This window comes from Chlamydotis macqueenii, chromosome 9 (assembly GCF_036417535.1).
Source record: "Chlamydotis macqueenii isolate bChlMac1 chromosome 9, bChlMac1.mat, whole genome shotgun sequence".
NCBI classification, from domain to species: domain Eukaryota; kingdom Metazoa; phylum Chordata; class Aves; order Otidiformes; family Otididae; genus Chlamydotis; species Chlamydotis macqueenii.
Genome location: NC_141564.1, coordinates 3966314 through 3989777, shown reverse-complemented (window position 1 = coordinate 3989777; position 23464 = coordinate 3966314). Strand labels below are relative to the sequence as shown.

Genomic DNA, 23464 nt, shown 5'->3' with positions numbered 1-23464 from the left:
AAAAAAAATAGGAATGCACAAGTCAAGCCGAGCCATCTTCATCTGGTCTGAAGTTTCAAATTTACAAACCTGTCTCTATGCATAATTCTGCCTAGTAATCTCCCCTGTGCAGAGCTATCAAGTTAAAGTGCTACAATAAGTCAGCACTCCTTCTATGGCTTTTCTGAATGTTTACAAGGATCTGAAGCCCAAAGTAAAAAGTACATACTTCTGTATCTTGGGCCTCCTGCTGCATAATCTCTCTCCTCTTAAACAGAGTGCCAGAAATGCAGGGAGTGAAAAAACACCCATGTAAGCACTAGATCAGATGCATAACGCTGGAAACTTGCAAAGGGTGCCAGAAGCAGAGAAAGTGCAGGTGTGTATTTAACTCACCCAGACCTACCCAAAGTAAACGCTACATAAAATAATGTGTCCCAGTCCAAAGGCAGTGAGTTCATTTTGTCAAGGAGGAGCACCACGTATAAATCCAAGCTTCAAGCTCTCTCTTGGCATGCAAAGTCTGTTCTTGGTCAGTCACTTCTCCACAGCCATGCTAACCACCCAAATGCACTTTTATAGCTCAGCCAAACAGGATCCCCAGCTTTCTCTATCTCTAGAGGGAACACAGGCTGTGAGACTGCATACATCCCTAGCATTACGAAGCTTAAAATCATGAGGACAGACTAACACCTGTGAAGGTACAAGAGTTACCTCAAAACCTAAGCAAGGCTACAAGGGCCACATCTTTACTTCTAGCTATATCCTTCCCTCCAGTTTCTTCTGTCTTCGTGGGCAGAAAGCTGCACGACTGTGTCAAGCCCCACACCTAGAAGCAGCACACAACAGAGCATTGAAATGCATTCAGGTAACACAGCGGCCCTCGGACAACAGCGTGACCGTTTTTGGGCCGCCGAGCAGGCAGGCACGTTGGGGCAGCCCCTCCGAGGCGGCAGGGGAGCCCGCTCACAGGGGGCCCCACGAGAACATCAGATCAAGGACAAACTCCCGGAACAGCAATCAAAGGCTGCGGGCTCTTTTTTAAGGGAAGCCCCCACCCCTTCCTCTAAGAGCCCAAGTCCCACTCGTTACAAAACGCAACACCCTGGGCCGAGCCCGGCGGCGTGCCCAGGCTGCCCGCGGGGCTGGACCCAACCGCGCCCCACCGGCCTGGAGCGGGCTCGGGAAGGGCCTCAGGGCACCGGGCGGGAGCGCCGCAGCCCTACCGCAGGGACCCTCCGGCCCCTCAAGCGCAGAGCGGGGAGCTGGCCCCTCGTAGCGCCGCGGGGCGTCCTGTGCGGCCCTCCCGCCCCGCCGGGGCCCCCGCGACGGCCACCAGGCCGCAGCCACCCCCTCCCAGACCAGGCGGCGGCGGAGCAGGACCCCCGCGGCTCTGGGGAGGGGTGGGCGGGAAAACCCCGCAGGAGCCATTTCCGGGGTTACAGCGACGCGGGCGGGCGGGGGGGGGGGGGGCTCTGCCACACAGCCTGCACGGGAGGGCGGGAGCTGGTACCGGGCCCGCTCCCCCGAGGCGGGGGGAGCAGGCAGCGGCCTCACCTACCCGCCGGCGAAAAGGTGCACCAGGGTGTCTCTCTGGCTCATCCTCGTCGCCTCGCACCCGGGCGGGAGGAAAGGGAGCCGGGCGCTTCCGCCCCGCGCTGCGCCGAGGGGCTGCGGGCCGGGCTCCGCATAAATACGCAGCGCGGCTTCCTGCGGCGGGGCGGGGCCGCGCTCATGAATACGCAACGAGCCCCGCCCCCCCTTCGCCGTCAGCTGAGACCTCTATTGGCTGCGGCGCGGGGGGGGTGTGACGTCAGCGGCGCGCTGCCCCATAAAGCTGGGCGGGAGGTCATTACCACTCACTCTACGGCAGGAGCGGAGCTGCTGGGCCGCTGCTGTTGCGGGACGGGCCTGCCGGTGCGTGCGGGGTTTTCTCGGGGTCTCTGCTGTCGTGGTCTCCTTTGGGAATAGTTTTATCTCTTCCCTTCGTGTTTGGCGGGCTGTACCCGCAGCTCTGGGGCCAATGGCTGCTGTGTCTCTTTCCAAGGTGCATGCTGGCCTGGGGGCAAGGCCAGCGCCTGGGCAAGAGCGGTGTAAAAAACCCCAATTTCGCCCTCAGCGTCCAAAAGCGGTGGTATTCCCAAGGCATGCAGTCGCCTTAGTTTTTCTTTTCTCTTGTTTTTTCACATTATAGGTCATGTCCTCATTTGCTGAAGCAATGCACCTCCCCAAAGAGGCACCCAAGCACTGGCTCCTTGGGAGTGCTTCTGAAGTGAGTATGGTAACTCATGGCTTCGCTCTTGTTTTTCTTAAAAAATACATGGATAAGGGAAAGTAAAGAAAGTTACACAGGAAGGTTCTTCACATTATGTATCAAACTGTTGCCCAAGTTGCCACTTTGACAATCCAAGCACCTGAATGCAAGTAAGTAACTAGCTAAAATCTTTGTGAATGCCCACATAATAAATACAGATTTTTTTTTTTCACAATATGAAGAACTCTTTTGTAACAGCACAACAATTCTTATCTCTGTATTAATGAAACAAGCACGCATTTTGAAGCAGTCATTTCTTAAAACAAAAAAAAAACCAAAGCTCTGAGAGGGGGAGCTGATGTACGAGACACAAGCTAGAAATAAAATATAAAACTTTGCAAGAGTGGTGGGAGTTGAGAAGTATGTTGGCTGGGAGAAGGCTCAGAAAAACATGTGATATGGGGAGATGCGGGGGGGAAAAAGGTAGTTACAAGACAAGTAGAAGTATGTCAATGATTTCACATTGCTGCTCCAAGCATTATGTAGTTGAAAGTAGAGAACAAATGAGTCAGAATTGTTCCAAAAGAGAAAAACGGGTAAGACACTTGGAAACCTGTAGTATATGTACATGAGAGAGGATAAAATTCAAGAGAGAAAGGATCATGTGCAACTTGGTACAAGATGTCACATAGGAAAGAGTAAATATATTTGGGTTAATTAGAGCAGTTAAATTAATTTGACAGTACTGGAGAACTTTACCAGTGTTTTTATTAAATGCTGCATTAGAGATGGTCATACAGCAGATTTTGTTTGAGGTCATGAGTCTGAATTTCTTCCAACTCTTTCAGTAGCTTAAGTGGGAACAGAAGATGGGTTTTCTGCAGGCCATGTGATGCCTTCCAGTGTGTCGGTAAACTCAAAAGATGAAACACCAGACAAAGACTCTGCTTTACTCTGTCTCTGCATAGGTGAACTCCTAGTCCAGGAGCTATTAATTTCATCTGGCACGTATGGCTTGCACTGTGACAAATGACAAACTGTAATTTCATTCTTCTTATGAGTGCTTATTATGTAGTAAGAATAAGCACAGCCTTTGAAATGTTTTATTTACATTGTTAGATGCTTTGTAATTTTTAAAAAAATTCTTTTAATAGAAGTTTTAAGTATTCCACTGACAGATTTAAAAGGCCCAAACATAAATATTTTTTATTATTATTAGGAGTCTGAAGCACTTTGATCCAAAATGATTTTGCAGCGTTGCCTGAGAGCTGTCTTTAACACTACTTTTTCTTCTATCCTCCTTGCTAGGCTGGACTGTCTGGCTGGACTGCATATCCCATAATGCTTGATGGGTATGGATTCTTACAATGCATTTCCCCTTTCATCCATCAAAGAGAGGTAAGTGTGGAGAGAAAATGCCACCTGAGATTATACTTGGGAGCCCAGAACATAAATAAAAGCATCCAAATTGCATGAAGTCCCATTTTCAAAAGATCATGTTAATCTGAGTATTTGTAAGATTCTATATTTTTTCTAGAATTTTATTGCAAAACCTGAGTAACTCTCCTACTGAATGCTCTGTCATTTTTGCCTCTTAATTCTGTAGAAATAATAATTAAAAAAAAAAAACCAAAAACAAACGTTCCTTTGAGTTTTGGACTTACTTTTCCTATATGCTTAGTGTAACTAAGGAGTGTAATAGGACTCAACAAAGTTGCAATAAGGAGACAAAAGTGTGACAAAAAAAAATTAAGCCCTTTTTAAATGTTTTCTAGCTCTGAATTTTTCTCAGGACACCACCCACATCGTGTGCGCTGCACTTTTCCTATTGTAGTCTTTGAACAGAAAACATCCTTTCTTAAATTTCATCAATGGCTTTCTGTATTAAAAAAAAAGCAATAGAAAACTGTTCCTAACTTTCCTTATACAGCTATTTTTTCTTACTCTTTCATGGCAACTTAAAGTGGGATAGTACATTTTTCCCATGCAGGAGAATTTCTGTTGTTGTTTTTCAATTAGGTATCTAAAAATCACATTTATCTTTCTGTTCTGAACTACTGTGTTGGATTCTTGTTAGGGTTATAATGACCCTCTATTTTTCTAATATTTATATGACCACATTACACAAGTTTGAAATATATAGGAAATGAGATCATAACTCTGCATTTTAAACACAGATTTAGTGTAGCCATGGCATTGTTTGCCCTTCAGTGTTCTTTAAACAAGCTCTTGCTATCTTTTGCCAGTGCCAAGGTTAACCCTCATAAAACAATAGAAAACAATTCCCCTGTTAAATAATATTTGCACTAAACAATATTTAACTTTCTTAGATGCTCTGTTTATCTAAGTGATACATTACTCCCTTTCCTGACCAAGCTCTCAGAAATGTATTTTCTCCTTTTAAGAAATGTGAAAACAAGGTTTATTCAGTTGGGAATCTTGCTTTTGAACCATTTTAATCCACTTCTCCTTGTATGAAATTCTGCTGTGGGATAAAATTATTTGTTGATAGCGTGCTGTCGTGGATATATGTATTACGTCCTCATGTGGAGAGAGGGAAATTTCTATCTCCGGGGAACTCGAAAAGTAGGTAAGATCCTTCAGTCTCTTCAAATTCCTCAAGTTGGTGTGAATGAAAAAAAAAATAAAAAAAAAACCAAAATCCCTTTCATGTTAATGAATGGAGAACTGAGGTTGAGGAACAGAAGACAGTGACACAGAGCTCACCTAAGGCCATGGCTCAGGGAACCTCACGTGAATAGAACATGTTGTCTGTGGTGCTCCTCTGAGCTGGAGGCAGAGGCCACTTTCAGGGCCTCACGAAGCACAACATGTTATCAACTTGCTGGCCCTGAGATGCTGAGTACTGAGATGGAGGAAACCAGCTTCCCTTGACCAAGGCAATCTGCAGAAGTTGCTCAGAACACATTAAGAGGCACAGTTGTGGTATGCTGTATTTCTTCTTCCTAGGAACTACCATTTCCTAATCTCTTTTATGGCTTCTTCAAATGACCATCCCATCCATTGTACTCTGGTTTTCTCCAGTCATCATGAAAAGCTAGAGGAGATGTTTTAAGGCGTTCCATTTAAATACATGTATTCAGGAATGGTAAGATGTGTAGAATTGAAAATTATGGATATTGAGAGTTCAAGCCTATGAAGTTAAGTTTTCATTCACTTTCTTTAGTCTTTCTAATCAGTCAAGAGCATACAGAAGAATAAATGAATGTAAACTTCACAAAATTGTCACCACTAACTTAATGATGTCCTCTTTAAGTATTTTTTGTTTCTTGGAACTCAACACATATGATCTAAGAAATTGTCAGAGCACTTTCCATTTGGCACAATGGAAAGTTGTGTATTTTTCTTTAAATTTCACAAACTAATGCTTTGTGTAACTGCACTTGGTGTGGGCCACCCTGGGAATAGACGAGGTTCTCCTTTATTTCTTTCAGAAAAAATAAGAATGAGTGTATCATGCACTGCACAGGGAGTGATGTCATTACAGAAGGAGGCTATGCCTCAATTTCCACTGCTTTCAGGAGTAATATTAGAATGTTTTCTGATGTATTTGTTCTTCATCTTGATGCAACAAATTTTAATTCCAATCAATCATATTTAGCATATCTGGGCCCAGAGTTATTCTCCTTCCTTTCACTATAGCATACATAGCATAGAGCAGGCATGTCAAAAAGGTATTCCCCAGCACCTTACTTAGCTACTTACCTCCTCCAACTACCCTTAAAATCAGCTAGGCAAAGCAAAATGCCTGTATCTTGTAGGATGAAAGTATGTATTGGTGAAAACTAGGAAGCTTTATGTACACTCAAGTCTACTTTCACTGCCTTGTTGGCGAAAATAACGGAGAAGTTGTTTTCTTGCGCAGTCTTAATGCAAGTTAGGATTTTTTTCTCATCAGTTCCCAGTGGTCCCTTGAGCTGACGAGGTCCCTTCATGTTTATCACCGCGTGTTTAACAGCTGCTTTCCTGCTTTAGTGTCAATCCGTTTAAAGTGAAGCACAAGGAAGACGGAAAGGAAAATTTAAACTACGACTGTTGTGCTTTGGGAAAGGAATATTGGGTGACTAAGGCTTCCAGTTTTCATATTCTTTTCTGTATTCTATGAAGTGCATTTTTAGAAGTCGTTAGACTAAACATCTGTGAGGGGATGAAGTACAGTTTGTTAAACAGCCAGCATTAATTTCCCTGTAAGCCTGGCTGAGAAATTAGGTTTGACCTAGTGTTTATTAATGACACTGAGAAACTGAACTGCCTCATTACTGCTAATGAAGACCTGGCAGAAAGGTTAAATTTAGATGTAAACTAAGCCTCTGGGAAGAAACTGGATGGGTTTTAGTATGTGGCATAAGAGATAGGGTTTGGTTTTTTGTTTTTTTTTTCTTTTAAATACCATTTTCCTGATATTTTATCTAGTTTGTTTCCATAAACTGTTAAAAATGAAGGGAGATGATGTGCTTTCACATAGTGTTCCTTTTCTCTCTGCTAGTATGTTCAGAGAGCCTTTCAATGAAAATAACTTTAGACATATACAAACCAAAATCTTAAGATTGTCCTATAAATAGCTTGTTTTCTGACCTATGTGACTCAGACTTGAGTGACAAATACCATCAGCATAAATGGTGGGATTAGGTTTTTGTTGCCAGGAGTTGGACATATTTTATTTTTTGAGTCTGGAATTGTAGCAAGACATTGAAAGCCAAGTTTTTAGCTCATAAACTGATTCTGAAAGTGAATAAAATCAGTGTGCTTGTTTTCCTCTTTTGAAATGGTGGAAGTCACTTGGTGTAATGGTATAAATGGAGGAGGAGTTGGAGCAAAAGCTGACCACTTTATTCTGAGAAATTTTAAAAATGCTGTGATTTTTATCAATACTCTTGAGTCAATCTGTATATGAATATATTTTTAACTCCATTTCACAAATAATGAAGCAGAATGAGACAAGTCAGATGTTTAATCGAAACCGTTGAACAGTTCACTGACGGATTTAGAAGTAACCTTTTGACCAAGAAAGCCAGCAGGGAGACTGGTAAACCACTTCCTCTCTACTTTGTCTAGGCCACCTTTTTATTGAGAATGGAGCAGCCTCTGTTCCTTGAGGACACGTGCATTTGTGTTGCTCACAGTTTGTTTATCTGAAGTTTGTAGCTTACAGAATCTCTTAGGAAATATCCAGAAGATAAAGCAAAAGAGGAGAAGGAAAAAGGATAATAAGTAGGGACAGAAGAAGAGTAGAGCAGTTGATCTTTAAAAAAGGTGTCAAGGTATCAATAGTATGAAAATGAGGACTGGGAGAGAGGTATATGTAAGACTGAGAAAGAACAGAAGGCAGGATGATTTGCAAATGCAAAGTGAAGACAGGATAGGTCATATCATTACCTGGAAGTGCTTTTTAGGGAGGGTATAAGCCCTATGTGTTGAAAATTGGATTTTAGAATTGGGAACAACCAGATACTTACCGGAGAGACAAGGAAGTAGTTAATTCTATTGTACTTGGCCATTGTGAGAGCTGTGGAGAACACTTTGCGTGAATTAGGCTGTCAGTTTTCAAGATAGGTGTATTCAAACTGAATCAGATGTACAGAAGATCCATTCAGGTTACCTGCAGAATGGATGGCTTATCATATCAAAGAACACTTAAAAGATTTGGTTTGTTTATACTGGGCAAATAAGGCTAAGACAAGATAAGATTGCTGCCTATAAATACATCAGGGAATAAGCTACAGGAACCAGAAGAGTAAAATACTACATAAGCTAAAGGTTGATATTAGCAGAGTTACCAGAGGTCATGAATAAATGCAGGTTGAGAAAAAGGAGTGAGAGTCTGTGATGTGGTTTTCTACAGCATCTGGAGCTTAGAATTGAAAATTTGAAGTACTTTATGCACCTTATGCTCAGATGAGTCTCAAATTGCGAGAAGATGGGTAGGTTACCCTACCCTCTTTTGAAAGATTTGAATCCATCATGCATTTCTGTTTCAGCTCACCTCTAAAGCATGGGCTTTTGGCCTTAGCTTCCTTTGAGAGCTATGCATAAACCATGTCCCATGCATTGGAAACTAGTTTCCTGACTTTGAAAACTTGAAAAATTTGAGAAATTTACTCACTCCGAAATAGAATGAAGCAAAACTCCTTCAGTTCTTCATTAAAAGGCAGAAGGAAGAGTTACTTGTTTAGAAAAGGTGAATGTGTGACTGCATAGGTTTTGCACAGCTGGAGTAAGCAAAAGCAGGGAGCTTAGTAGTACTGTGGCTAGTAACCCTCACTGTGTTTATTGGGAGAGGCTGGGTGTAAGTGGAGGGGAGGGATCGCAGCGGCACGTGGTGGTCTCTGTGGCGTGTTGGCCTTGAGGCTTTAATGTAGGCAGCCTGATTTGGACAGATGAGCAAATCCAACCAGCTTAGATGTGCATGAAAGCCACGTAAGTGTTTTCAGGGCACTAGCAGTTGCCTAGGAAGTCATCCATCTTGCTGCTCTCACTTGATAAATGTGGCTTAATAATTAATTTCCGTCTGGAGGAGAAGTTACTTCTCTAGCTTGTCTAAGCCCGGACAAGGAATTTGCTGACTCAGGTGTACATTAGAGAGCTAAGCTTCATTATTGCTAATGAACCAATTATGGAAGTATTGCAAGGAGGCTTTGCTTTTTTTTAAGAGATAATGCATTTGAAGGTTTGGTACGTAGCTACACAGTATAGTTTTTGTTTCCTGGGTTGTACCTTGGATATTATGTATAGGACGCTAAGCTCAGTTAGAGCCTCAGTTTTGAAGTGTAGCAAGCATAACTAAAATGAAAAGTGTTAGATGAGCTGCTGCTACAAACAGAGGATGTAGAGCATTGTTAATAGGTTGTTTATCCTAACGAGGCAAATATGGCTTCAAATTTTATTTTCAATGTATGAAGTCTTCATTGTTTTCTGTAGGCTATGGAAATGGCTTGTCATGTTCCAGATCCTTCTGACAGTCTCTTCATTTACTTCAAGAAAAGGAGAGTGGGGAGGAACAAAGTTTGCTTTTTTTTTTTAAAGAGTGATAGGTTATCAGATGGTAGTTGATTTCCTGACCCCAAACAACCTGTGGGAGTGATTCCTTAGCCCAGAAAAGGCACTTATAAGAAATGAAGAGAACCTACTCATAGTGTAAGCAATGCCAATTTCAAAGATGTTTAACAGTGGAAAAAAAAAAAAAGAAACTTCAAGTTGACCTGTTTTATTCAAGATTTTATGGAATAGTGATTTACCTGACCTTTGAGAACATATTAACGAGATTGTAATGTGCAATTAATGGTAGCTCTGGGAGAGGGCATTAGGTCAAACAGATTAAATCCTCACTTGTTCTGGAGTTTATATCCTGCACATAGGCTCATGTAAGTTCTGGGGATACATCACAGCCCTAGTTGCAAAGCCCCAATAACTCTTTCTTTGTCAGAGCTGTTATTTCCTCTCCTCTGGAGAACTCACTTTTAAAAACCTGTTCTCTAATCAAACACAGTCCAATCAAATGAGTTCTATAGCCCTAGTTCCTTGAAAATACTCCGAAAAATCTTTTGCACATTTTTTGTAAGTTTGGGCACAATAAACCTCAAGTAGTTGCATTCATATCATGCTGTAAGTCCCTTAGCCTTGCTGACATTGCAGCTTGGATGAATTTGGTCTTATCAGCCTTGTGGAAACTGCAGTGTGTTTTGTGATGTGATACCAGTGAAATCTGATGGAAATGGTTTTGACAAATTAATCTTTCTTGACTGGTTTTGGAGTTAGATTGTTAGTGGCTGTGCTGGGAAGAACTATATTTAATTTTTATCTCTGACCATAGTGATGAGGGAATTTCACTGATTATCTTGATTTCGTGATAAAGCATGTCTATGAGGATGTATTTCTCCCCATAAATTAAATAGAAATTCTGTACAAATCAGCGTGATTGGTGACCTACATTTCAAAACCCATATTTTTAATCATACTATGAAACTTTGCATCTCTCTTTTTAAAAAGAATCTTTTCAATTTCCATCCCTCAAAATAGAAGAACTTCTGGCTAAGAATATACTCTTTATTCTTTCCCACAATGTTCTTCCAGTTAGATTTGGATCTTATCTTGATTTTAGTTTGCCATGTGAGCAAAGCAGCAATTTATTATGTGTTCACAAAGCCAAATTGGTATGTAATTATGCAATACACATGTGCTTCAAGTATCTCCAAACAGAATTCAAATGTTCCTAAATTCAGCTGTGTAGTACAGTACTGACTTTGTCCTTCAGGTTCTAAGGATAGATCAAAAGTTTGATGCCTTGTCTGTCACTGAGTTTTATCCAGACTAGAGCACAAGTTTGAAGTTCAGAGATGTTTGGCCACATTTTTACATGAAGTGGAGTCTGATGGAAAGTTTGCTGTGTAACTCGAGGCTTATGTCTTTATTCCTTTAGAGCAGATGTTTTGAATTATTTTTTTTAGTAAGTTACAAACAGTTACAATAAATCAAGCTCTAGTTACTAACCACCACCTGTCACTGCAAAGAAAGGAAGGGACAGCCCCACTGTAATAATGGTGCAGAATTAAGAGAGTGGATGAGAGTAGGCTCTGTATTTCAACTTTATTTTCTTTAGAGGTGGGAAAGAATATTAGAAAGAAAAGGCTGAAGTTTGGAGAACCCAGTATGAGACTGAGTTTTCAGCAGTAGATCCTAGAAGAGATGGCATGGATCCAGCTATAGGGCATGGGTCCAAAAGCCTTATTTAAGCTTAGACCTGGGCCTGAGCTTCATCACACGTGTTGTACCTGTTCCTAGTCCTGTTCATGAATTATTTCCCAGTTTGACCTTCCTTTTGCCTGATGACTACTGGACTGTTGGCAGGACCTGTTGTCATCACCAATTTTGGATGCTAAGGGACTGCGCCCCGTGAGTGAGCTCGCTGTCCAGCTTGTGTCGTGGCCATCCTCTGCTCCCCCCAGCCTCCACTTAGGGAGCAGCTCGGCTCTTACTGCTCCATCCCACTGTCCTTCACAGTCTTTTACTGATTTTTATTGTGTCAATAATAAGAATATTCAAATGATGGAAGTCATTATTCTGGATGTTAGAATAATCCTCAGAAATTGATATGTTCCAATCCAGTATCTAAAGGAGGATGGAGAGGGAAAGCATACCACTCTGTTCCAGTAACTGTCAAATTTAATTGTAGACACTGCATCTATTGGATGATGGGGGAGATGTTAACAGTGGATTCTCATTTTGATTTTGTTATGAGAGAAATGTTGATAATGAAGTAGCAGTTTGTGTTTTAGCCATGCGTAAAGATCTCTTTTGAATGGCTTTTTCTACTAGTGATTTTTTTTTTAAGAAATAAGCACTGAACGACTGCTAACAAAACCAAATCCATAGTGTTTAGAGGAAAAGTTACTGTACATTCTGCAACAATTATTTCCAGAACAGTAAGTTAATGGTGAGCTGGATCTAAGATTACAATATCTGCTGCTTCCTTAAGGTAAACATACACTTAATTTAAGAATGTATTTTTCTCGGAGGTTTGCAAGTAATGAGGGTTTATCATAGTAAGAACACTAATTGCCTGTTGTTAAAAAAAAAAAAAAAAACAATGAAACAATCCCCCTAGGTTATAACCCAACTCCCCTGTCATTATCAGGCTGAGACCCTATAGAATAGCTATCGATGTAACCCTCATCAGAGTATGTCCAAACCACCTTTGAAATATATGTGTGAAAAGCTGCTGGTGAGCATTGCAAGAAAAATGTGTGTGGCATTTGCAGGAAACAGTCATTCCGTATTATGCAAGGGAGCTACTGAAGCAAATTGCAGCGTTATATTTAAATTGGCTGGGGGAGTGTGGGAATCCTTAGATCTGAACATATGGTAAATGTTAGAAGTGAGACTTCCAATTTCACCTAACTTATATTTAGTGTGAACATATGGGATTTTTGTTTCCTAATTCTGTGAGTTGCCTTTAAAAAATTCGTCCTAGAGTCAGTCCAAGACAGTTTGTTTTTTTTTTTCTGTGGGTTAGTCACATGTTGGAAAGGACTGGAGATCCAAGGATGTGCTGATACTTCTCTTTTCCTTTGAGAATTTCCTAGAACAGCAAATAAATTGTGCTATGCATGTGCAACTTTCTTCCATAAATATAGTGAAAAACTATAGAAAATCATGGAAACTGCTGGATTGCCACTGAATGAAGATTATAGACTTGACTTTTTCGGTTTCTTATTAAAGAGAGCATATAGAGGAACTAACAAAGGGTTGTTGATACATCGTGGCAAATATTAACATAGAATCATAGAATCATAGAATGGTTAGGGTTGGAAGGGACCTTCAAAGGTCATCTAGTCCAACCCCCTGCAAGGAGCAGGGACATCCCTGACTAGGTCAGGTTGCTCAGAGCCTCATCCAGCCTGGCCTTGAACGTTTCCAGGGATGGGGCCTCCACCACCTTTCTGGGCAACCTGTTCCCGTGTTCTATAACTCGCATCGTAAAAATTTTTTTCCTAATTTCTAATCTAAATCTACCCCCCTCTATTTTAAAACCATTACCCCTCGTCCTATCGCAACAGGCCCTACTAAACAGCCTTTCCCCATCTTTCTTGTATGCCCCCTTGAGGTACTGGAAGACCGCTATCAGGTCTCCCCGGAGCCTCCTCTTCTCCAGGCTGAACAGCCCCAACTCTCTCAGCCTGTCCTCATAAGAGAGGTGCTCCAGCCCTTTTATCATCTTTGTGGCCCTCCTCTGGACCTTCTCCAACTGGTCCATGTCCTTCTTGTGTTGGGGGCTCCAGAACTGGACACAGTACTCCAGGTGGGGTCTCACCAGGGCAGAGTAGAGGGGGAGAATCACCTCCCTCGACCTGCTGGCCACGCTCCTCGTGATGCAGCCCAGGATGCGGTTGGCCTTCTGGGCCGCAAGGGCGCATTGCCGGCTCATGTTAAGCTTCTCATCCACCAGCACTCCCAAGTCCTTCTCCTCAGGGCTGCTCTCAATCCATTCTCTGCCCAGCCTGTATTTGTGCCTGGGATTGCCATGACCCAGGTGCAGGACCTTGCACTTGGCCTAGTTGAACTTCACGAGGTTGGCACGGACCCACCTCTCCAGCCTGTCAAGGTCCCTCTGGATGGCATCCCTCCCTTCCAGTGTGTTGACAGCACCACACAACTTGGTGTTGTCGGCAAACTTGCTGAGGGTGCACTCTATCCCACTGTCCATGTCGCTGTCAAAGATGTTGAACAGGGCCGGGCCCAGCACGGACCCCTGAGGGACGCCACTCGTGACCGGTCTCCACATGGACATTGAGCTGTTGACCACCACTCTCTGAGTGCGGCCATCCAGCCAACTCCTTATCCACCGAGTGGTCCGTCCATCAAACCCATGTCTCTCCAGTTTAGAGAGAAGGATGTTGTGCGGGACAGTGTCAAAAGCTTTGCACAAGTCCAGGTAGATGATGTCAGTTGCTCGTCCCTTGTCCACCGATGCTGTCACCCCGTCATAGAAGGCCACCAGATTGGTCAGGCACGATCTGCCCTTGGTGAAGCCGTGTTGGCTGTCACCAACCACCTCCTTGCTCTCCATGTGCCTTAGCATGGTTTCCAGGAGAATCTGCTCCATGACCTTGCCAGGCACAGAGGTGAGGCTGACCGGCCTGTAGTTACCCGGGTCTTCCTTATTCCCCTTTTTAAAAACTGGGGTTATGTTCCCTCTCTTCCAGTCATCGGGGACCTCACCAGACCGCCATGACTTCTCAAATACAATAGCCAGTATTGGCTTGGCAACTTCATCCGCCAGTTCCCTCAGGACCCACGGATGGATCTCATCAGGTCCCATGGACTTGTGCACCTTTAGGTCCCTCAGATGATCCTGAACCTGCTCTTCGAGTACAATGGGCAGTTCTTCATCCTCGCAGTCCCTGCTTGCACCTTCTACAGCTTGGGCGGTGGGACAGGAACTCTTGTCGGTGAAGACTGAGGCAAAAAAGTCATTGAGAACCTCAGCCTTCTCCATGTCCTGGGTAACCAGGACACCAGTTCCCTTCTGGAGGGGGCCTACATTTACCCTGGACTTTCTTTTGTCCCCTGCGTACCTATAAAAGCTCTTCTTGTTGTATTTTATATCCCTGGCCAGATTCAGTTCTGCCAGGGCTTTGGCCTTCCTTACCTTATCCCTGGCCACTCGCGCAGCGTCTTTGTAGTCCTCCCAGGCTACCTGTCCCCACTTCCACCCTCTATAGGCTTCCTTTTTCACTTTCAGTTGGTCCAGGAGCTCCTTGCTCATCCACGCCAGCCTCCTGGCCTTTTTGCCCAACTTGTTTTTCATCGGGATGCACCTCTGCTGCGCTTGGAGGAGGTGCTCCTTGAATATGGACCAACTTTCCTGGGCCCCTCTTCCCTCCAGGGCCACCTCCCATGGCACTTGGCCCGTCAGGTCCCTGAAGAGGCCAAAGTCCGCCTTCCTGAAGTCTAGGGCAGAGAGCTTGCCATGTATTTTCCTTGCTGCCCTGTGGATCTTGAACTTCACCATGTCATGGTTGCTGCAGCCAAGGCTGTCCTTTAGTTTCACATCCCCCACCAGCCCCTCCCTGTTGGTGAGCACAAGGTCGAGCATGGCACCCCTCCTTGTCAGCTCCTCTACCGCTTGCAGGAGGAAGTTGTCATCCACGCATTCCAGGAACCTCCTGGACTGCCTGTGCCCTGCCGTGTTGTCTCTCCAACAGATGTCAGGGTGGTTGAAGTCCCCCATGAGGACCAGGGCCTGCGACCGTGAGGCTGCTCCTATCTGCCTATAGAGCACTTCGTCTGCTCTGTCCTCCTGGCCAGGTGGCCTGTAACAGACCCCTACCGTGACGTCCCCTGTCCATCCCCATCCTCTAATCTTGACCCATAAGCTCTCTGTCAGCTCCTCCCCCATCCCCAGGCGGAGCTCCACACACTCCAGCTGGTTGCTGACGTAGAGAGCGACACCCCCTCGTCGTCTCCCCTTCCTGTCTTTTCTAAAAAGCCTATACCCCTCCATGTTGACACTCCAGTCATATGTGTCATCCCACCACATCTCCGTGATGCCAATGAGGTCGTAGCCATGCTCGTGTGCACGCATCTCCAGCTCTTCCTGTTTATTCCCCATGCTGCGTGCATTGGTATAGAGACACTTCAGCTGGGCCCCCGACAAAGCCGACTTGCTGGCTGGAGCGACAGGTGCTATTGGACCACAGTTTAGGTTTATTTGCATTTATCTGTGATTCTTCCTCAGCTACAGCGGGAGATTAACATATACTTATTGAAAACTGTTCTGCACTTTTTGCGTTCTCCTGCTTGTAGTTATTAGTGAGATTTTCTAAAAGGAGGAACTGCGTTTTCAAAATCAGATGTCAAATATATATTGAAACCTTTATATATTAATAATTTTCCAGCATTGACAGCTGCTATTGTCATTTCAGAAACATGTAGTTTCGCTTGTCATATCAGAATGGATTGCTGTGGAAGTTAATTTTCAATCTTAGCCTAATTCTGGAAAGAAAGAAAAATAACTTAGAAATATAGATCCATTTTTTTCCCCTCATTTTTGTCACTGCTTAGAAGAAACAAAATTATTGCTTAAGCAGTATGTTGCTCGCAACACTGGTGTATAATGCTGCAAAGGAGCGTGTATCATGCTGTCAACAATATGCAACTAGGCAGCAGTTTGTAAAAAAAAACCAAACAACCTCCCCCCCCAAAACCCCAATAACAAAACAAAACAAAGCAAAACAAAACTCCTCCTAATCAAACTATTAGGTGATCAGAAGACAGGCTTATGTTTCACCAGGTCGGATAAGCATATCCACTATTTTGACTACAGTTTTGGAGAACTGCAGTAGTTGGAATTTGGGCTCCAATCTCAATAGAGGCTTGGGTTAATTTACCTTAATGATCTTTGGCCTGGCACTAAACACCACCGATTTTGGCCATACCAAGCGACTTCTCACACTGAATTGGAGGTGATGCACGTGTGCGTGAAGGAAATACTTCTGTTTGAATAAAAGTGAGCGATCCTCAAACAATGTGACACTTATGGTTCCTCAGACTACACAAAACCTCATTCACACTGAATGGGATCAGTTACAGTTCTGTGTTGGCTGATCTTCAACCGAAATTAATCAGCCTGGACAGGGAGAGATTAGGCAAGCCAGAAACATGTACTGTGATGTTTGCTTTTATAGTCTTTCTGAGAGGTCAGGTAATGGAGACATCAATTAAAAGCAAGGTAAACATCAAGCTTCTTCCAGTCCAGTAGCCTTTTCCTTTCTTAAATGGGGGTGTGAATTTAGCTGCCAAATAATTGGTTATGTCTATATCCCATATATCACAGGTGTGACCAGTGAAAACTTCAGTGTTCAAACTTGTTTTGTAGAAAGCACAGTGTAGATTTTGAGTGAAAATATCGATGTTCAAACCTGCTTTACAGAAAGTGGTGGTTTTTTCAACCTCATTGACTTTCCAGTGTTTGTTCCAATTGTATCAGCATGACTTCAACATTTGGAATGAAAGTTGGTTGTGATGCACATATGTGTAAAGGGAATACTTCAATTTGAATAAAACTTGGCAAACCTGAAACAACGTGACACTTCCGTTCCTCAGGCTCTAAATGGAACCTAAGCGTGTGATCTCCTAAGTGTCTGTCAGCAACGATAACTTCTGTGGGATGAAGCTGCAGTGTTTATCCATTGATCTTTATCTTGGCTGTCTCATGTAAATATATTTTTTTTTCCTCTACTGCCTTGTAATCCAGTAGACTTGGTAAATACCGTGGTTTTTGTCTCCCTTGGATGTGTTTTTTTTGTGTGTGTATCATTTTTCAGGCAAAGGAGATATTTTGGTTCCCAGCCTTATTTCATAGGCCCCAAACAATGATACCCTCATTAGTCAGAGGTACCATCACTGAGGCGCTTGTTTAACAGGTAAAGTGTATGCTGAATCAGAACGTCTGCTGAGAAGTGGTTTGGCAGTGAGATTGTCCTCAACACTAGAAAGTAGGTTGACTGTTCTGATTCTAAGAGTCGGTAGTCTTGAGCCTGCAGAGGAGAGAAGTACGAGGGGCTTTATGAGGTTGTGGTCTGCTCCACAACAGATGTGGTCATTGGGCTGTAGTTCAGAAAATTTACAGACATCTTGTTAGAAAAGTGAGCCAAAACACAACACACTCAGGTAGTTGATGGGGATTTTTCACGTTGTTTTTGATGCTGCACAAGTATTATGCAAGAAGGCATGGTCAGCTGTGAGACAGATGGAGCCACGTATGTTTCTAGACTCAAGAGGGAGGTTTGTGTACAGAGCTACAGTCAGGAATAAGGCTGAGTGAATGATACCAAAGGTTATTCGTACAGACATGTCTGGGTTTGTAGATAGATTCACTTGGATTGTATGGGTGATTGTGTGTTACCTTTCTGACTATAATAGAGATTGTCTTGCATTGGAGTCTATAAAGCAGTAAATAGTGAAGAAGTACTTGGAGATTATTTTCATCAGCAGTCTGAATTCAAGAATATTCTATGACTTGTGCATGTGGTCTCTTTCCCAAACTGTGAGTGGCTGTGCCACCTTCCTCCTTCTCCCCAAAACCAATGTCACCTTGCCACCACCACCACCTAGACAAGTCTGATGTGAAAAGAGGTGCCACGTTCTTTTCCTCTCATTTGCTGCAGCACCGAAAAGCTCTGCAAAATGAGATGAGAGCTGCTGCAGTGCTGAGCCTTTATGATCGACTGAATGTGAGGATCATTGTTTATTTGTGGGGCCTTCTTTTCTCCCCTAGATAACTCAGAGCACAGAAGAGTTGCAGAGGCAGGAGAGCAGAGAACATTCACCAGCCAGGCTTCTGCTTGCTTGCTGTAGCCTCAAGTAGAGGGAAGAAAGTTTATTTAGTTGTGCTCTGGTTCCAGTCAGCAGTACCTCTGGGCACTGGTCAGGGCTGTAAGCAGGCAGATCAGGGAGTGCCGGTATTACCCAGGGCAGCTAGAGTGCACACCGGCACGGGTAAAAGCAGTGCTCTCTTCAGTGTGAGTCAGATAAAGCAGATTTCTTTAAAGTAAGCCTTCAAATTGTTATTCTGTTGTAACTTTCTTCTTTAATCTTTTGGCTTTCTGGAGATAATGAGACTAAAAAGATTTGTCCATGTTTCAGTCTTATTAACAGCCTCTTATTCCAATGTAAAATTAGAACAGTGCTGTGGAGAACTGAGCTCCCAGAGTACCAATAGCTAGGAACTGTGGAGAGCTGAGCGAATGCACCAAAGGTAATTTCTAGATAGATATCTGGATCTTCCTAACAAATCCCCCTCCCCTGTTACAGTCAGTCTAAGCTATCGGACTACTATTTCTTCCTTTTCTAAGTAAGAAAAATCACTGCTGGGATTAAAGCAAGCACAGAGAATTTCAGATGAGGGAGAAGACAATAATGTTTACAAAGCCAAATGTCATCAGTAATCATAATTGTAAAGCTTCCATTCCTAGGCTATTCAATAACTTCCAAAGTGACTTTTAAAAATAATATAACGTTTGAGGACAGATGTCTCAGATCTTTTCTAATTCATCCTACAACAAATCACATGCGTATGATCTATAATTTGTTTTTACTTCTCTGTGATGTATCACATGCACTTCCTTGAAGACATTTTATTCTTTAGAAATACTAAACATATCTTCAATTCAAGCTGAAATCAAAGAGCTGTAGATAGCTGGCACTGCTACAAAGTGGCTGGCTGTAGTGTCTTGGCTAAGACTAGTCTGCAAGGGATAGATATTAATGCTACCAACAAAAGTAATTCTTGAAAGTAGGGATCCTGCAGTCTGAGGGATTCCGATTGTATTGTAAAACATCCTCCAGAAAACTTGACTGGCCAGATAAGAGGTTGAAAATGATGTGAGGTGGGCTGTAAATGTTAGCATACCTAGCCAACTAGTGAGTCACTGTTGGGAAGTGGAGGGACAACTCCAGAAGTTGAATTGGGCAATGGTGTCCCAGTTCAGCTGTGCACTTCCAGCCACAGCCCTACTAGAAACAACAACGAGTGGACAAATACGAGAATATAGATTTTGCTATGTGACATTACAGACTGGGTGTGCTAGATGATTTGGGAGCTGTAGGGGTCCTTCCTTCTATTGCAGTGTTGTCCTAGAGAACCAGCCAGCTAGACTGTGGTTTTTTTCACTGTATCCTGTAACATGGTTTATTAAATACTTCTGAGGATAAGAGACCAGATATAATGCTGCATTACCCCCATGGTAGATTAGCTCACTTTATTTCTAGACAGGATGTGTTAAGCACTGTTTAAATTACCTTGTATTAGATAAACACTTTACTATAAGTTCTCTAGATATGTAAAGTTCTACTTAGCTTAGGAAGAGGTGGTAAAAAGGTACTTACTCAAAAGATATGGTTGCCTTTACTCCAGCTTGTAACAGAAAAATAGGGAGCTGAACACCTGATATTTTGGGATCTATATTCTTGCTTTCTACCCTGTTGCACCAGCAGCAACTGCTTAGAGCCTGCCCGCAAGAATTTTAGATGTAGAGTAAGAAACAGCTTCAAAATATCGAGCAATATATTTCAGCCTAAATGTATTGCAATAGATTTGCCACAAGGTCGTGAGAGTTCTTAATTGTGCTTAAGGATGTAGTTGAATTCAAGCAACTTGAAGATTTGCAGTCAGCAGTTACGTCATCTACAGCAGTCTTTGAATTCTTCAATAGAAATATGTTTGACAGCAGTATACCCTGAAGGCCACGTACGCAATCAAACTTCATAGGGGCAGTGGTAGAAACTAGCTCTTGAGTTTGGGAATGACGCTGTCCTGTTGTGAGTGTGCAGACACTGACAACAGAGAGTGCCAGTGACACCGACGTTGCATGCTCCTGCATGACACCTCTCCACAGACTGGCTGCGTAGTTTGGTGCCACCCCCGGTTTCCAATATGTGCACTATCTCTCCTCATAAAGTGGGAGGTAGCTCTTCAGTTTTTACTCACAGATAACTAGGGCAAGGCCCAGAAACAAGTCCTCGCAGTCTCCATGTTACATATGAAGGGAAAAAGGCACCGTGGATAGTTAGTAAATTCTAGTAGCTGAAGAACCACCACTGTGGTTCCTGTTAGAGCTTTCATTCTACCAAACAATGTGCCTTCATCTCAACTAAACTGAATCTGTGTCGCCTTTCTGCCTGTCCTAACATGTGCTGGTGAGATGCTAAACCATCTATATTCATTTAGAGGAACCTATGTGAAACTGATGTTGGCATTGTCACAAAAATGTTGCTCAGCACCTTAACCCCACACTTTTCAAAGCAGCAGTGGCATCAGTCAAATGTGATGGCATTTGCAACAATTAGTCAACTCAGTAATACCGTTAGAGTTGAAGTATTCAAGGCTTAGAGGCTTCCAAATCACCACCAGAATGCAATTATTTGTCTTCAGTTACCAAGAGGATGTTCAAGAAACAAGGCCAAAATGGCCTTTTTTTACAGTACTATGGTAGCAGTTTGTTTTGGGCATCGGGGAACGCCTACAGAGGTAAAGCTTGCTTCTCACTAGCAGTGCTCCAGATTAGCCGGTCGGAATGATATTGCTAATGCTGTCAAATATTTAAGATGAACTTCAGAAGGAAATGAGTGGTAACCTTTGGAATAATTAAATTATCACCCAAAAATGCATTTGACGTTTGTATATGAAATATACATTTGGCAATTATGTGAAATACTTATCAGGCCTTAGTGCAGGTCAGCGGAGCCATCCACCACAAGACCAGTTCTGCTGGACAAGACTTGGTGTCTGGCATCGCTGAAAGCTTCTTGCTGCTACAGGAACCACAGTGCAAGAAATTATAAAGCTGTAGCTGGTTCAAGACAGGCTGCAGTGGCTGCTGTAACAATTACATATCATTTTTAGAAACTGTAACATAAAAAAAATGAGAACGTGATACTGAGGATTAGATGTTGTGCAGGGAGTCTAACTCAGAAGAAGTTACTAAACTCTGAGTTTACTCAGAGTTACTAAACTCTAACTGAGAAGTTACTAAATCTTAAACGAGAGGAGGAGGAGAGCTTTTAGGAGGTTCTAAATTCACAGAAAATTCAGGGAGAAGTGGGCCAGTGACACTGCCTGTCCTCCTTCCTTGGCATTTACTCTCAGATAAAACCAGCTGGATTCAAAACAGTGCTTCAGTGCCAAGTGCTTCTGTGACCTGGAACTGGAGCAGTTACAATTGACAACAGTTCCCTTTCTCATATTTGCCCAGATAAGCAAAATCCTTTTCCTTTCAATGATGGTTTCAACTTACCTAGTACGCTGCTCTCATCAATATTGTGACTGTTTTTCTGCTGGAGCCCTTTGGACTCTGCACCACTCCTATTCACATGATGCTCTCGCATTCCTCCTGGAGGCAAAAATGCATGTTCCTGCTGCCAGAGAGCAGAAACTTACTGACTGTACAGAGGTTGACAGAAGCTCTTGTTCCAGGCTCCTGGCAGAAGCAAAGAGACAGGCTGTATTTTTGTAAGTGCTAAGCCAATAGAAGTCTTCCTATCTCTGCACTGATGTTTCTTCTCTTCCTCTCTGTCCTTTCCTCCAAACTCATGCCAAGCAAGAAAGGCTTCTTGTTCCTATGTCTAGTCGGTGATGGAGGCAAGGTTGGGAGCAAATGAGTCCCACTGTAGTAACATTCCTGTTAGAGCATTTCAAAGTGGAACTGCCTACAGCAAATGCGCAGATCATGTTTAATGCCTGCCACATCCATTTATATTAACATATTATAGCAGAAGATGGAGTTGTTCCTGTGGAGTCCCCAAATGAATTAGCAGTGCAAACTGGCTTTCTAGTGCTTGGAGCTCTGTCCACATGCCTTGTTTTAACTCTGTTAGCCACAATCCAGACCGTGGAGAAAACTGCAGTGAAACTGTGAAGTGGCTGCTGTCTACGGTTACAGTTCAGTAGCTGTGTGAACTTCTGGTTTTGTTGTAATATTAATTTACTGAAGTTATTGTCTGTAGTGGAAGTAGATACCTGCATATTGCAAAAGCACTATCAATTTGTGGCTATATTGGAAGATAATAGCTCAGTGCATAGGATATTTTTCCTATTTTCTTTTTTAAAACATTTCTGCTACTGAGCTTATTCCTACTACTAAGCTTTAAGTGGTTCAAACTCACCTGCTGACCCCAAAGCCATAACCATGCAGTTGCTTTTGGGAAAGGCTTGGTGAGTGTCGTGGTTTTGTGAAGGCTTCTGAACTACGACAGTGAGTTATTCCTGAAGGTTCAGGGCAAAGGCAGCCAGTTTCTACCTTTCCTTCCATTGCTTGATGCCCTGTTTATGAAGTCCTATAAAACATGCATTTTGAGTGAGACACTGTGGGACTTTCATAATCAGATCTGCACATTGATCAGCATTAAAGGTATGTCTCCAAACTTTAATCAAAGTATCCAAGACTAGCTTTTCAAGTAGGTTGTGATAAACTTTTATTTCTGCAGGCATGCATTTGCATCCAGTATGCCTGAATTTATGATAGATATACAGAACAAAGCCTAGCAGAACAAAGCCTTAGTGATCTGTGCTTGTGCTCTTAAAACTGCCAGTCTGATATGTGGAAATGTAAATCTAAAAGCGGATATTCTTCTTATAATTCTTACAGGCTAGTAAGGAACAGGAAAGAGCTAAGTCAGAGTTTGGCTAAGGCGTAGTGCAGTACCAAATGTAAATACACTGTCAATAATCTCTGAATGAGGTTTATTGGGAGAGGAGGATTAGTGCTGTACCATTAGTTGTGTTGAAATGTACTTTGAAGAATTAGAAAAACAATTTTTATTATCAGCAGAATCCATAAGGCTTAGGTTCAGTTAAAAGGCTCTGCTTTCCCAAGAAATATGTAAAACCCTGTTAAACACAGGGACCCGGCTTGTGCTTCCAAGGAGATAAGGCAGAGGAGCTAAGACTTTTCTCCTCCCTGTCTTTTTGTTCTCCCCCTTGGCTGCTGACTGTGGCCATGCTGTGACTCACCAGCCGTTCTCCACGGGGAGCCTTTGGGCTGGAAGGGAGCGGAGGACAGGTGGGTGGTTGGAGATTGTCCCCACACTGGTCAGTCAGTGACGTCCTTGCTTTGAGGGAAGACTACACAGCAACACGGGAACAGTTGCTGCATGGCTCTACTGGACAGGGAGAGTAGTTACAGTTCAACCCTGGGTTAATTCAGAAAAAGAAGG

The 23464-nt window shown here is 43.0% G+C and overlaps 2 protein-coding genes across 5 annotated transcripts in view; one reads left to right on the top strand and one right to left on the bottom strand.

The window, feature by feature from the left end:
* Window positions 1–1672, bottom strand: part of SLC25A36 (solute carrier family 25 member 36) — a 31139-nt gene extending 29467 nt beyond the window's left edge. Inside the window, exon 1 of the mRNA XM_086754199.1 lies at window positions 1541–1672. Coding sequence (XP_086610325.1) covers window positions 1541–1581 — 41 coding nt within the window. The 5' untranslated portion in view covers window positions 1582–1672. The remainder of the gene's footprint in view (window positions 1–1540) is intronic.
* A 203-nt stretch (window positions 1673–1875) lies between these two features.
* PXYLP1 (2-phosphoxylose phosphatase 1) overlaps window positions 1876–23464 on the top strand; it is a 112747-nt gene continuing 91158 nt past the window's right edge. The window contains exons 1-4 of one of the 4 annotated variants that reach the window (XM_086754989.1): window positions 1876–2026; window positions 2174–2251; window positions 3082–3201; window positions 3542–3631. The gene's annotated coding sequence lies outside the window, so the exon portion shown is untranslated. The remainder of the gene's footprint in view (window positions 2027–2173; window positions 2252–3081; window positions 3202–3541; window positions 3632–23464) is intronic. The other 3 variants (XM_086754991.1, XM_086754990.1, XM_086754987.1) reach the window with 3 other exon arrangements.